Raw genomic sequence first — 15,496 nt, 5'->3', positions numbered from 1 at the left:
ACCAGGACTTAAGTTTTTGAACAGTGATAGGCCACCCCACTGCAGCAGCCCAACCTCAGTCAGCTCAGGCCCAAGCAGAATACTGGGCTTAGAGGAATGCATCTGGAATTGACATGGAAGCATCCTTCCTGAGGACTGTCCCTTATAGAATCCAAAAGTGCTATGCAAGCTGCCAAGGGAGGAAAACAATCAGTAGTCCTACCCAGCTGTCAAGCCTGATCAGCCTGGCAATATATCCCCAGCAGTGCAATGGTGGAACTTTGGGGGTAACCAACTGCCATCTAATTAGACTTAAGGCCTGTTCAATAATAGGGAATTAATCCCTGGTACTGTTAACCTGTGGCTGGTAAGGTCAGGGACCCTAGAGGAAAACCTATTACTGCCACTTTTATAAACCAGTGTAATTTCAAAATACTTACTGTATACACATAGGTAAGTGTAGCTCTCACCCCTCATCAAAGAAACTTATTTTTTGGTTTGTTTTTGTTTTGTTTTGGTTTGGTTTTTTGAGACAGGGTTTTGCTGTATTGCTTTGGAGGTTGTCCTGGAACTTGCTCTGTAGACCAGGCTGGCTGTAGCTCATGGAAATCTGCCTGCCTCTGCCTCCCAAGTGCTAGGATTAAAAGTGTGTGCCACCAACGCCCAGCTGTTTTGGCTTTTTTTTTCTTTGAAACAGAGTTTTACCCATGTAGCCCTTGATGGCCTTAAACTCTCTATATAGACCATGCTGGACTTGAACTTACAGAGTTCCTACTGCCTAGATTTAAAGGCATTTGCCACCACACCCTTCAAAGAAACTTTTTTTAAAACTTTTCTGTAGATGGAGAATATTACAGAAATTTACAGTGCATCAAAATGCAAAAAGAACAATTAACTGTAGGGTACCCAACCCTAATAGATATATCTACAATCTTGAATACAATTCCTATACCAAAGGCTCAGGGAACATCACAGGAGACAAAGATTGTAAGAGCCTAGAGGGCCCAGGATGTCTGCTGTGAATGTCTTTATAAATGTCAAAGATGCTGCACCCATGAAATCTCAACAATATGTCTGTCTAAACAGGACCTGCACAATGACAGCACCAGCTGACATGCCAGTGTGGGTAGGGAAATCTCATAGGCAACATCCCTAGAGAAAGGTGTCTTAGTTTGCTTTCTAGTGTTGTGATAAAATGCCATGACTAAACAATGTAGAGGAAACAGGATTTATTTGACTTACACATCCCAATCACAGTCCGCCATGAAGGGTAAGTCAGGGTAAGAACCTAAAAGCAGGAACTGAAGCAGGGGCCATGGAGAGCAGTACTTACTGGCTTGCTCCTCTGGCTTATAGCTCCCAGGATTACCTGCCCAGGGTTGACCTTAATCCTGCCTGCAGTGGGCTGGGCCCTCTACATCAGTCAATAATCAAGAAGATGTTCTCACAGTCTTGCCTACCAGCCAGCCTAATGGTTAGAGACATTTTCTCAGTTAATGTTCCCTCTTAGATGAACCTAGTTTGTGCCAAAAGGGCAAAAAAGAAAAAAAACAAAACAAAACAAACAACCAGCACAAAGAATTACAGGCGATTAATTGCTTCTGAAAAAGGGAAAGTTAGTCTTCTAAGCAAGCTCCCTGATAGGTTATCCAATCCCAAGTGGTCAACCCTAAAGATGTACGTATGAGCAACACTAAATGAACCTGGTGGGGTGTGCATATATGTGTGCATAGCAATAGTTGAAAAACAGGTCATGAATCTGGGGGCACCTGCTGGTAAGGAGAGTGAGAAATGAAAATGATGTAAATATAGTACTCATAAGTGAAATTATTTTTTTTAAGATTTTATTTATTTATTATGTATACAACATAATAAAGGGCATTACATTACAGATCTCATTACAGATGGTTGTGAGCCACCATGTGGTTGCTGGGAATTGAACTCAGGACCTTTGGAAGAGCAGTCAGTGCTCTTAGCCTCTGAGCCATCTCTCCTGCCCACTAGGTTCCATTCTTGTGAGCTGCAGCGAGTCAGTATTCTAGTTATAACAGATAAAAGTGACTTGCTTCCATAGTATTGTGTCGCCTCCCTGTATGAGTTCCCTTTCCCACGGCTTGACAGTCAGTAGCATGTTCATGCAGTATGCTCCAGCATTCTAGGGTGAAGATTTACCATGAATCCAGTCCTTACTGCTAGACTGCCAAAGAAGGAAGTTAACTTATGCTGCATATCAAGGCACAAAACATTCAAAGAAATTATGAAAGCCAGACGTGGAGCTCACACCTTTGACCCCAGAAAAGGAAGCAGAGACAGGCAGATCTCTGTGAGTTTGAGGCCAGGCTATTACATAGTCTACACAGCAAATTCCAGGACAGGCAGGGCTACAAAGAGAGACCCCATTTCAAAATAGTGATGATGATTTTTGATGATGATGATGATGATGATGATGATGATAAATTACAAATATTTAAGGCAGTCTAAACATCAGGGCCTGAAGAGGTAATTCAGTGGTTGAGAACACTTGCTGTTTTTCTTGAGGACCTGGGTTCAATTCCCAGCACCAACATGGAGGCTCACAACTGTCTGTAACTCCAGTTCCACGAGATCCAATTCCATCCTCTGGCCTCCTCGGGCATGAATGTATATGTACACAAATATACATGCAGGCAAAACACCCACACACATGAAATAAAAAATGAAAAGTCTGAGGTGTAGAGATGCGTGTCTGATGTCATGGATGTCATCTGCTGCATTTGTTGGGAAGAGTTGCTGGAATCACCTAGAACTGTGTGCATTCCAAGCAAGTGGTCTTCACTGGTCTACATCTCCATACCTACTGCATTTTTCTTTATTTTTCAAGACAGAATCTTACTATGTAGACCTGCTGGCCTGGAGCTCACTATGCAGAACAGGCTGGCTTCCAAGTGCTGCAATTTGGCAGGTGAATGGATGGATATTATGTGATCTCCCACACCCAGCCTAAATATCTGTTTTTAATCCACTAAGCCTTCAGCACTTTGTTATAGTACCCTGAATGGACAAAAGCAATGTTTTGTTTTGCGCTTCTATATATGAGTGTTTTGCCTGCATGCATGTATTTGCTCTCTATATATGATTGGTGTCTGCAGAGACCAGAAGAGGGCAGTGAATCACCTGGAACTGGAGTTACAGTTGTGAGCTGCCGTATGGGTGCTAGGAATTGAACCTAGGTCCTTTGACAGAGCAGCCAGTGCTCTTAACCACTGAGCCATCTTTCCAGCCCAAAATGGTGGTTTTTAAGCAGATTAATTTTGATACTGGAGAGGTGGGGCTCAGTGGTTAAGAGCACTGGCTGCTAATCCGGAGGATTTAGGTTCAATTCTCAGAGTCTGGATGGTGACTCCAGAACTAGAGGATCCGCTGCCCTCTTTTGGCCCCAGCGGGCACTGCATGCACATGCTGTACAGATAAATGTGCAGACAAAACCCCCACACACATTTTAAAAATAGATTGAGGTGAGTATAGTAGCTACTCCTCTATTGTCAGCACTTGAGGCACAGGCAGGAGGATCTCAAATTCAAAATCAGACATAGTCACACAAACAGCATAGTTAAGTAGAGCCTACCTAGTAAACAGGAGGCAGATGAGAAGAAAATCTGAAGGATGGAGAAGTGAGAAATAGAGAATATGAAAACAGTGTGGTGCACAGTGAATTGTAACTGGAGTCCCGTTAAAGAAGAAGTAAACATGATATTTGAAATCACAATAGCTAGTTTTCCAAAAATCCTGCTGCAAGATTATCCAGCCAAATTAGAAAGGTGCTAAAAATCTAGTTAGAGGGTCACAACTTAGCAGTCTGGGGAAAGAACAGGAACATCTTTGTTGGAACACTGTTCTGTATCCAGCTTCTTGGAATCAAGCATAGCCATGAAATGCAGGGCCCTTTCTGACCTCAGCCTGTGTGACAGGACATATATGAACATTGTGTCTGATGTCCCTGGGGCAGTGCCACCCATTTTATCAGTAAACCAAAGACATTCAGAAGATACCAGATATCCAATGTGACCTCGCTGGCGAGGGACCAGGATTGAAGCACTATGACATTTGTGAGTGCCCTTGACCCGATGCAGACATTAGTAGGGAGCTTGAGGGAAAAACAAGTATGTTTCTGTCAAGGTGAAAATGGTGATTGGGGGACTAAAACAAAGGAAAGCCCACAGGAGCCTTCTATTGAAACTGGGCCCTGAGGTGCTCATATGCTATAGTGTTGGGCTCTTCTGATACCTGAGCCATTGACGGGCACCTCCAGGAGCAGCTCTCTGCCTAGACTGAGCAAGAAACAGCTCTGAGGTGGAAGAGCTCTAGAAAGAGCACAAGATCATTCCAAAAGGACCTGAGGATGAGGAAGATGGTGGGAAACCCTCAGGCTGGATGGTGGGGCTGGACTTAACTCTGCCAATAACTGGGTGTCACTCTCCACGCAGGACCTCCTCGCTGCGCTGGAACTCTGGTAACAAGGAACGCATGCTCATCAAGGTTGCCGACCGTGAACCCAGCTTCCTCGCTCCCCAAGGCAATGGCTATCCCTCAGACAGCCAGCCAGGGGGGCATCACCGCAGACCCTCTGGCAGCCAGCACTCACCTAGCCTGCAGACCTTTGTCCCTGACACTGATGGCACTGTCTTCTTTCCGGAGAGGCGGCCCTCACCTTTCCTAAGGAGGGCTGAGCTCTCTGGAAACTGTTCACCACTATTGATGCAGCCCCGGAAGCCCTCCAGTGACTCGCAGCCCTCCTCCCCACGCTATGGTTATGAGCCCCCCCTCTATGAGGAGCCTCCAGTGGAATACCAAGCCCCCATTTATGATGAGCCCCCCATGGATGTGCAGTTTGAAGCCAACAGCCCCTACCAGACCGGCTCACCACAGAGGTCACCAGGCCGAAAGCCCCACCCATTCCTGCAAACTACCAAACAGACCCCAACATCACCCTGCCAGCAGCTGATGCGCACCAAGCAGAAGTGCCCAGAGCGCTTTCTGAGCCTGGAATATAGTCCTGTGGGCAAGGAATACGTACGGCAGCTGGTATATGTGGAACAGGCCGGCTCCAGCCCCAAGCTTAGAGCTGGGCCCAGGCACAAGTATGCACCCAACCCAGGTGGTGGTACCTACTCACTGCAGCCCAGCCCCTGCCTGCTAAGAGACCAGCGCCTGGGGGTCAGGTCTGGAGACTACAGCACCATGGAAGGGCCCGAGTCACGCCCAAGCCAACCACCCACACCACTGCCCCAAGCCCAGGAGGATGCCATGTCCTGGTCCAGTCAGCAGGACACCATGTCTTCCACAGGCTACTCTCCAGGCACTCGTAAGAGGAAGAACAGAAAGCCCTCTCTGTGCCAAGTCCCTAGCACTTCGTCCACTGATGGTCCCGGGGACCTGCTAGGAGAGCAGCCTCTGACTGAAGAGCGTTCTCCATGCAGGTCCAGCCTCACCCCAATAAAGGCTGAGGCAGACCTAGTGCGAGGCACACCTGAGCCCTTCCTGGCACAGGCCCGGCTGGCCTGGGAGGCACAGCAAGCCCACTTCCACATGAAGCAGAGGGGCAGCTGGGACTCCCAGCAAGATGGCTCAGGGTATGAGAGTGACGGTGCTGTCCCATTGCCTATGCCTGGGCCTGTGGTAAGAGCATTCAGTGAGGATGAGGCATTAGCACAACAGGACAGCAAGCACTGGAAGCGGAGCACCTTTGAAAAGCTTGGCTTTCCCCAGATCCTGCTGGAGAAAAGCATCTCTGTACAGACCAACCTGGCCTCACCGGAGCCTTACCTCCACCCCTCACAGGTGAGGGCACGGGGGCGGGGGTGGATGGGAGCTCTGGGCCCACCAGACACAAAGTCAGCAACGGGCAGAGTGGGCCTAGGTATGCCTGGCTTCCATAGCATGAGTCTCAGGCCCCGTGTACCAGCTGTCAGTGAGGGCACAAGCATAAGGCGCCACATCAAAGCCTGAGTGTCTCTCTCCTCAGGGCTGCCCTCTGGAGTTCTGGCACTGATACTCTCACTGGTGCTTCTGGCTCTGTTATCTGTGCTGGTTTGCCACACCTGCCCTGGAGCACCTGAGCCCACAGAGGGTGGAGTTAGAACCCACAGGATTCCCCCAGATGGTGTGTCAGGTTTATCTATAACCACTGGGGAAGGCTTCAGTGAATTCTGGGCAGCAGCTGTCTTGGGTCCCCATATGGCTTCAGAGACCTCTAGGCTGTGAGAAACGGAATAATCAGGGTCATGCAGAGGATTGGTTGCTTGATCGCTTTGCCTATAGGAGGCAGATGCTATCCTTCCTTAAAGGTATCACGATGAGTTGGTATCCTTATCCAAGATGTACCTCCCTCACCCCCAGTCAGGTTTCCTGAGAACAAAGACTGAAGCTATTACTTTGTCCTCAGCCTCTTGATCATGTGTGAGCAAGCGGAGTCTCACCTGGCTAGCTGGCTCACTCCTCTTAGGGCTATAGGGCCTATTTGCCTGCCCAGAGTACCCTCTGATGTCCCAGTCCCATTTGTCCTTCTCAGTCTGAGGACCTTGGTGCCTGTGCGCAGTTTGAGAGCAGCCGGCAGAACCGCAGTGCAGTGCCCAGCTCCAGCTGTGTCTTCCCCACATTCACACTGCGCAAGCCCTCCTCGGAGACTGACATCGAGAACTGGGCCTCCAAGCACTTCAACAAGCACACCCAGGGTCTCTTCCGGCGGAAGGTGTCCATAGCCAACATGTTGGCCTGGAGCAGCGAATCCATCAAGAAGCCCATGATTGTGACTAGTGACCGGCATGTGAAGAAAGAGGCCTGTGAGATCTTCAAACTAATCCAAATGTACATGGGTGACAGGCGGGCCAAGGCAGACCCGCTTCATGTGGCCCTGGAGATTGCCACCAAAGGCTGGAGTGCACAGGGCTTACGAGATGAGCTATATATCCAGCTATGCCGACAAACTACAGAGAACTTCCGCCTGGAGAGCCTGGCGCGCGGCTGGGAGCTCATGGCCATCTGCCTGGCCTTCTTCCCACCTACCCCCAAGTTCCACTCCTACCTAGAAGGCTATATCTACCGGCATATGGACCCCGTTAATGACACCAAAGGTAAGGCCCAGCATATGGGACCCTCAGCACCTTAGCTTTGCTGCTGCTGAGGTGAGGACTATGAAGAGGGCTCCTAGCCATGCTGGGTAACAATGGCCAGTTCCAAGAAGATATACAGTCCCCTGGAAGACCCTAGATCCCTGTTTCCTCTGGCTTGTGGGCATCCTCAGAAAATCCTATCTGAATTCTGAGAAGAGCCCAGGCAGGCCTGGCAGAAGTAAGGACAGTTAGCCTTGTATGTCCACTCTGCTCCAAACCTACCAAGACTAGGGCCAGGCAACGTTAGGCTCCTGTTCCCTTGTTACACTTGGTTTTCTTATCCTGTGGTAAGAGAAGGTGCCCAGAGAAGCCCAGGCCATCTTCTGTGTGGGGTCTGGGCCAAAGGTCTGAGCAAGGAAAAATGTGGTGACCAGGATGTATCACCAAGCTCCAACCAACAGGCCCATCACATATAAGTCTATGAATCCAGCCAGCTAGTGGGCATTATGAGCTGAGTTGCCCTGTAAGGTCAGAAGGTGGTACTGTCACAGATCACCTGCTTGACCAAGTACAAGGTCCCCAGAGATATGCCATAGTTCTATCAGCTGGGCAGTCCTGGGCTAGCTAAAATGGGCACAGAACAGAACATAAGTGGCTGTATGGCCATCTTCCACCTATAGATACAGAGCTGATGTCTAGATGTATACCCACATGCTCAAACACAGACATGTTTGCAAGCTAGGTCACACTGTATATTGCTCCCGAGAGGAAAAGAGTCTATCTTGGGCTACAAACTGAGGACCTGTTCAGGGCTTCTAGTCCTTGTCCCTAGCAAGTACTGGGACAGCAGTTTTCACAATGCTCTGGAGTCAGTGCATACACATGAGGACAGGGGAGAAACTTCCTGGCTTGGGCAGGCTCCTAGAGAAGATGTGCAAAGCATAGGTACCATGTAGTATCTCAGCCCCTTGTGAGTGAAATTTTTGAATCCATGTGATTTTTACCCCAGGCATGCATTTTATTGGTTATAGGTACTGGCAGATGTGTAGCCTCGAACATAGTCTGTGTACACTGAGGCCCAAAGGCAGCTTGGGATTCCTACTGTAGGCTTTAGTGGGGAACTCAAGAACTCTTTGGTCCTCTTAATCCTTTCTAAGAGTAGGAGGAATCGCCGGGTGGTGCTGGCACACGCCTTTAATCCCAGCACTCGGGAGGCAGAGGCAGGTGGATCTCTGTGAGTTTGAGACCAGCCTGGTCTGCGCAGGCGTGTGCCAGGACAGCCTCCAAAGCCACAGAGAAACCCTGTCTCGGAAAAAAAAAAAAAAAGAGTAGGGGGAAATCCTAGGAGCTGTGTTTTGTTTCATTGGATGATTTCTTTGTCATTTTCTAAGGGCCCTTCCAGTTTATTTAAGCTATAGCTATGAAAGTGTGTCCCCACTGCCTCGCTCAGTGTGAGACCCACAGTACACCCACCACAAGAGTGTACTTGAGTGAGTCAGTGAGCAAATGAAGACTTAGGAGATAATCAGAAGCCTAGGAGTCCCTAGGTCTGATAGCCAGAAAAAATGTAACTGTGCTGTTTCTGTCGTCCTCCTGTGATGCTGCCCTTCACACAGAAGTGTCTGTGGATGCCTCTTTCCCCGTGTGTTATACCCATAGTGTCTTGGCTTACACAAGAGAAGGAAGTGGATTTAGTTCAGGGGCTGGGGTTTGACAGCACCCTATATAAGGCCCCTAAAGCCTTACCTCTGAATGGTAAGCAGCCAACTCATGGCTGCGGGGCCTGGGCTGCTCTCATTGTCAAAACTTTCATCTCCATCCCTGGGTCACCTCAGGTTTGCCTGTGTGTAGCTTTGCTTGGCCTGAAGCCTGGGAAAGACCTCTACATACAAGCTGGTCATCCCTTTTTCAACAGGCATGAACAGCATTGTTCAAGAACATGGGTAGGGGGGTGAAGAGATGGCTCAGAGGTTAAGAGCACTGGCTGCTCTTCCAGAGGTCCTGAGTTCAATTCCCAGCAACCACATGGTGGCTTACAACCATCTGTAATGAGATCTGGTGCCCTCCTCTGGTGTGCAGATATACATGGAAGCAGAATGTTGTATACATAATAAATAAAATCTTTAAAAAAAAGAACATGGGTACTAGCCAGGTACCTATAATGCCAGCACTTAGGATCTTAGGAGGCAGAGACAGACTTAAACCTTTTTTTTTTTTCCTGGTTTTTCAAGGCAGGGCTTCTCTATGTAGCCTTGGCCATCCTGGAACTCACTATGTAGACCAGGCTGCCCTTGAACTCAGAGATCCTCCTGTCTGTGCCTCAAAGCATGCTGGGATTAAAGTCATACGCTGCCACCACCTGGCTGCATCTCCATATTTTTTTAAGTAATTTGTTTATTTTCATTTTATGTGCATTGGTGTTTTGCCTACATGTATATCTGTGTGATTTATACTGGATCTCCTGGAACTGTAGTTATAGTCAGTTGTAAGCTGCCATGTGGATGCTGGGAACAGAACCTGGGTCCTCTGGAAGAACAGCCAGTTTTCCTAACCTCTGAGCCATCTCTCTAGCTCCTGTTACTCCATATTTTTAAGAAAGACTTTCTAGTGTCTAGCTAAAGATGGCAAAAACTGTCTACGGTGGTACATGCCTCTAATTTCAGTACTTGGAGGGCTAAGACAGGAGAATCATGAATTTAAGGTCAACATAATGACCCTAACATAGTTAAAAGCTACATGACAAGACACATTCTCAAAAACAACAAAACATAAACAGGGTCTAGACAGGTGGCTCCGTGGTTAAGAGTGTATAATGCTCTTGCAGAAGACCCAAGTTTGATTCTCAGCATCCACATTTGGTGACTCATAACCAACTATAACACCAGTTCCACAGGATCTGATGCTTCTCGCCTCTGGCCTCTGTGGACACTCACACCCACATGAACATACACCACACACACACACACCACACACACACACACACACACACACACACACACACACACACACCTTTTTAAAAAAGTCTTTAAAATTAGACCTTGTCTTAGTTATTGTTCTGCTGTGAAGAGACATCATGATCAAGGCAACTCTTTTTGGTTTTTCGAGACAGGGTTTCTCTGTGTAGCTTTGGAGCCTATCCTGGAACTAGCTCTTTGTAGACCAGGCTGGTCTCGAACTCAAAGAGATCCTCCTGCCTCTGCCTCCTAAGTGCTGGAATTAAAGGCGTGCATCACCATCCAGCCCAAGACAACTCTTAAAAGGAAAGCATCTCCATCTCCCTGTCATACTGATAAGGGACTAAACCTCTGAAACTGTGATTAGTGAAGAAGAATGTGTTGGAGGCTCTCCCACCACTAGTTTGTTACAGATCTGGAGTAATCAGCTCTGGTCTATGTGACATAGGTTGTAATCTACCAGCATCACAGAGGTCCCAGAAACAATTCCACTCAAAAGCAAGTCAGTTTGCCTCAGAGTTGGAAGTGCTAGTCAGTGAAGAAAGGGAAGTCTTTCTTGAATAGTGTTGAGAAAAACTGGACTTTCAAACACAAAAGAAATTAACTTCAACCTTCACTTTTCACTGTATGAAAAATTAACTCAAAATGGGTTATAACCCAGACAGGCATGGTGGCATACTCCTTTAATCACAGCACTCAGGAGGCAAAGGGAGATGGATCTCTAGGACAGCCTGATCTACAGAGGGAATTCCAGGACAGCTAAGACTACATAGAGACACCCTGTCTCAAAAAATTTGAAAAAAAAAAAAAAAAAAAAAAAAAAAAGAATCAAAGCATAAAACCCCAAACTCTAAAACTTACAACATAGGAGAAAATCTTTGTCTTCTTGGATTAGGCAGTGACTTTTACATAATACCAAGAGCACTGTCTATTGGAAAATCGAACTATGAAAATTAAATATCCAATGAGATATTGTTAAAAGAATGATGACCTTAAGTGTTCCTTGTTGTAGAGCATGTGAGTCTCTAGGCGAAGTCCTCAGCATCCTGCCCCTAAAAGAGGAATAACAAAGAGCAGAAAGCTGTGTAGACTGAGCTATGCAGTGATGGCTTAAAGTGTAATTCTCACTATGAACTCACATGTGCATTAATAGAGACACAGATCAATACCTTCACAAGTATTTATAAATATGTGTGTAAATAGGGGTTAATGGACATGTATTTGCTTGCTCTGTCAGCTAGTGGCCCTTAGAAGCAAATATCTCAAGAGCAACAAGCACACCTTATACCCATTTTCTTGGTTTCTAAATATAATTTTCCATTATAAGAAACCATAGTCCTGGGGCTGGTGAGATGGCTTGGCAGTTAAGAGCACTGGCTGCTCTTCCAGAGGGTCCTGAGTTCAATTCCCAGCAACTACATGGTGGCTCACAACCATCTGTAATAAGAATTCATTCTGGAATGCAGCTGTACATGCAGACAGAGCACCCATGTAAAAATAAGTAAATTTGGCTGGATGATAGTGGCGCATGCCTTTAATGCCAGCACTTGGGAGGTAGAGGCCGGTGGATCTCTGTGAGTTCGAGGCCAGTGTGGTCTATAGAGCAAGTTCCAGGACAGGCTCCAAAGCTACAAAGAAACCCTGGGGGGGGGGGAGTAAATTTAAGAAAAAATACTACTACTTAAAAAAAAAGAAACCATAGTCCTTTTCATCCTGGTGTGGGGAAGGGAGAAGATGTATCATAGATAGCTGGGATGCTGGCACATGTCTGTAATCTCAGCACAGAGAAGGCTTGGAGTTGCAGGATCCTGAGTTTGAGATCAGCCCTGAGCTATACAGCAAGGGCTCAAAATTTCAAGACCTCAGAAATTAAAGGGCTGAAGTCATAGGTCAGTGCAAAACAATTGCCTGGTTTCACAAAGCTGTGTGTTCATTCCTAGCACCCAAAATAAATAAAAAGGATGTATAGCCATGCCTGGTAGTGTAGTCTTAGATCAGCTACTCAGGGTGCTAAGGCAACATCAAGAGTTGAAGGCCAGCTGTACCAATTTAAATAAGATCGTGTCTCAAAAAGTAGGAGGCCAGATGGTGGTGACACACGCCATTAATCCCAGAACTCAGGGGGCAGTGGCAGGTGGATTTCTGAGTTCCAGGCTAGCCTCGTTTACTGAGTGAGTTCCCAGACAACCAGAGTTACACAGAGAAACCCTGTCTTGAAAATCCAAAACAGAAAGGGAAAAAAAAAAAAAAAAAGTAAAAGGCTAGACAGTGGTGGCACACACACAAATAAATCCTGTCTCAAAAAATAGAACCAAGTAAAAGAAGGTCAGCCCTGTCATTCAGTGTTAGAGTACCTGCCTAGCATGCACTGAAGCTCTGTGTTCAGTCACCAATATTGGCAATAGAGGCATGGGGAGAGAGATAATGGAAGCTGTTCAGAACATGAGCCAACTGAAAACTTCCCAGTGGCAAAGCTTAAACCAAAGTATAAAATAAATTAGCACATTCCTGCCGGGCAGTGGTGGCCACACGCCTTTAGTCCCAGCACTCAGGAGGCAGAGGCAGGCGGATCTCTGTGAGTTCGAGACCAGCCTGGTCTACAAGAGCTAGTTCCAGGACAGCCTCCAAAGCCACAGAGAAACCCTGTCTTGGGGGAAAAAAAAATAGCGCATCTGTTCCTCATGACTGACTTCCAAAGAGTACACGGAGGGAGCTAGGGGAGAAGGTAATTTCACAGGCATGATCTCAGCCAGGTGTCGGTCCAGACACCCATTTCTGTTGGCTCTATAGCTGTTGGGTCTGTGGACCAAACACCAGCTCAGGTGTCAGCCAGAGAAGTGTGAGCCACTTACACCATACCTCACCCTCACCACTGTAGTCCCTGTGCCTTCCCGCTCACCTTAGGCCTCTGGTCATGTAACTCCAGAAAGGTCCCAGCACCTCACACTGACCTGTGTGTACAGAATTTGGCCATCAGCTTGATAGGGACAGACCCCAGCAGGCCCAGGGACCTTCTTGCCACCATGTGTAGGAACCACATGGGCAGTGGTTCTGGCTTGTGTCCGGTGGTCCTCACGGTTCTGTTTGCTCCCCAGTGACACAGCACATAAAAGAGCTTCTGGAAAGGAACAGTAAGAAGAAGTCCAAACTGAGAAAGAAACCCAAGCCTTATGTTGAAGAGCCAGATGGTAGGGCCTGTGCGCCTGGGCGCTGCCTCTGCACCGCTCTGCTCTCCAGCCATGGCCGCCTGGCCTTCTCTCTAACCGCTTCTGGGCTGGGGGAGGGACACTAACCTCAGGCTTGGGGACTCCCAAGCAAGCAAAAACTGGAGGTCTAAGGTGCCAAAATGACCCTAGAGAAATGGTGCATGCCCTGCACCTCTTCTGGCAGTACCCAGGACAATCCACAGCTTGCTTCTTGGTGGACTAACCTGTGAAGGCCTGGAATCACTCCTCAGGTGAGTGAGTGGGCCTGATGCTGGGGTGAGGCTCACAGGTGGAGGAGATGGTTATCCTGTGGCACGTTCCTCCCTAGCCTTGTCCTCTAGCCTAGTGCCTCTTGGGGACAGGGGAGCCTACCCTAGTATGGTCAGGGAATCTTCCCTTTCCCATGGTGGCCCCAGCAAAGCCTTCTGAAGTCCAGTTTCTCTGCCTTCTTCCACCAGCATCCTCCTCCCTCTTCCCAAGCCCTGACTCAGGACCACTCTGTGACCTTCCTATCTAAAGCTGTCAGTTCATCACTGCCACTCCTTCACAGGGCCTCAAGTCAGCTGTGGCCTTCCTGCACCAGCTTTGTATAGAGCTGCTTCCATCAGGCTACCGTTCAGTGTTTGAAACCCCATCTCCTGCTCTTTGCTCTACTCTTATTCATAAAGCTCTTGCCCATTGTGTGCTGCCCACTGGAACTGAGGGACAAAGTTTGGCAGCTTTCTGTAGATAAGAATTGTTTAGAACAAACTGGACCGGCAGGAAGCTGCAGAGCATGGTGAGCTTGTAGGCTAAGGCAGGATGATACCTGGAGGGCTGGAAATTTGTCCTTGCTCAGGACCTCCCTAGCTGCCCTAGCAGCCTATGCTCAGACTGTTCATGGGGATAGTAATAGAAAGAGTTATAAGATCCAGCTCACCTAACAACCAGGGGCATAGGAGCTGCATGGATACCAACCATCTGTGATTTAGGGCCAACAAGGTAGGAGTCAAGTTCCTATGGAGCAGAACTGGGCAGAGCCTTGGAGCTCAGACTGTGTCAGGTGGAGAATCTAGGAGCATTCCTTCCCAGGACCATGCAGAGTAAGAAACGGCAGATACAACAAACCTTGGACACACCCAGCAGTCTTTAAGGCTTATAGCCTACCCAGACTCCTGCTAAATAGTAAGAACCCAGAATGCTGCTCCTCCAAGTCTATGGTTAAAACTGTTTGCCTGCAGCCTGGTAGAGGTTCTACCCAAGGTTCAGCAAGACTGGACTGGGGGCCTAGGGCAGACCTCTTCCAAGTAAAGGTCTGTGAGATGGCAGTGGCCCTACCTGGTCTGTGCTACACACTCAGCACAGAAGAGAAGTCACTGTCACTCCTAGGCCCCAGCCTCAGCCCTGCTCTGCCTGCTGCTGCCACAGCACCAGCAACTGCCTGCTTACCACTGACTCCCAGGCTCCCAGCACAATGGTTCTCAGGCACCTAGGAGACAGGTGTTATCTCAGTCTCTCTCCTATAGAAAGACCGAAGCATAGTGAATTTCCATGCCCACTACCATCTGAGAAGTAGTCGAAGTAGGGTTGTTCTGGTCCTGAGCAAGTATCAGATGAGATGTTTTCCCTCTGGGAGGACTGACATGGCTCTCAGAACTCATCTGCTGAGCTGAGCCAGTGCAGGGGACATGCTTGAGCACTCCCCATCCTTATGAGCCATCCTGAAGGGCAGGATGGCCCAGGGTAGAAGTTGCAATACTGCCTAGGTAGCTGAGGACAAAAACCAAGATGATCTCCCAGGGTCTATGGATCACTTGGGACCTGGGGCAGATTCTCTGAAACTTAAATGTCTAAGAAATTGATAATTATTTTGGGTAGAAAAGAACTACTTTACAGATGTGAACAAAACTTTTGTGATAAAGGGTTCTCATGGGCCAAAATATACTTATGTCATATATAAATTATAATCTAAGGACCTCTCCAAAGCCTCAGGTGTCCAAAAAAAAAAAAAAAAAAAAAACCTGTCTCCTTTTAAAGGCAAAGGTACTCCCAATCACAGGATTTATTGACCCAATCAGGTAGCAAACTGGGAGTCACAGAAGCAAGACCTTCCAGGGAAGGGTTGTCCATTTTCTAGAAACATGCAGCTGGTGGCTGGTCTGTCTATGACACTTCTTGGCATATTCCATCATCTGCTCCCTCCTTATTTGCTGGAACCATTCATACCAAGCCTAGTCTATCTATCTACCAACACCCCAGCCCACTAGCTCTGCTGCAGGGGGTGAGTCCC

At 47.8% G+C, this 15,496-nt stretch overlaps 1 protein-coding gene across 2 annotated transcripts in view; it reads left to right on the top strand.

Annotated features, from left to right (window-relative positions):
• The window catches only part of Arhgap39 (Rho GTPase activating protein 39), a 106,960-nt gene that overhangs the window by 87,158 nt on the left and 4,306 nt on the right, over positions 1 to 15,496 (top strand). For both annotated transcript variants that reach the window (XM_027404190.2, XM_027404192.2), the window contains 3 exons: positions 4,443 to 5,796; positions 6,527 to 7,088; positions 13,117 to 13,209. In XM_027404190.2, the coding sequence (XP_027259991.1) occupies positions 4,443 to 5,796; positions 6,527 to 7,088; positions 13,117 to 13,209 (2,009 nt within the window). The remainder of the gene's footprint in view (positions 1 to 4,442; positions 5,797 to 6,526; positions 7,089 to 13,116; positions 13,210 to 15,496) is intronic.

The sequence above is a fragment of the Cricetulus griseus genome, chromosome 2, assembly GCF_003668045.3.
Source record: "Cricetulus griseus strain 17A/GY chromosome 2, alternate assembly CriGri-PICRH-1.0, whole genome shotgun sequence".
Lineage (NCBI taxonomy): Eukaryota > Metazoa > Chordata > Mammalia > Rodentia > Cricetidae > Cricetulus > Cricetulus griseus.
The sequence above is the reverse complement of the archived record's forward strand: the minus strand, read 5'-3'. Positions and strand labels throughout refer to the sequence as shown.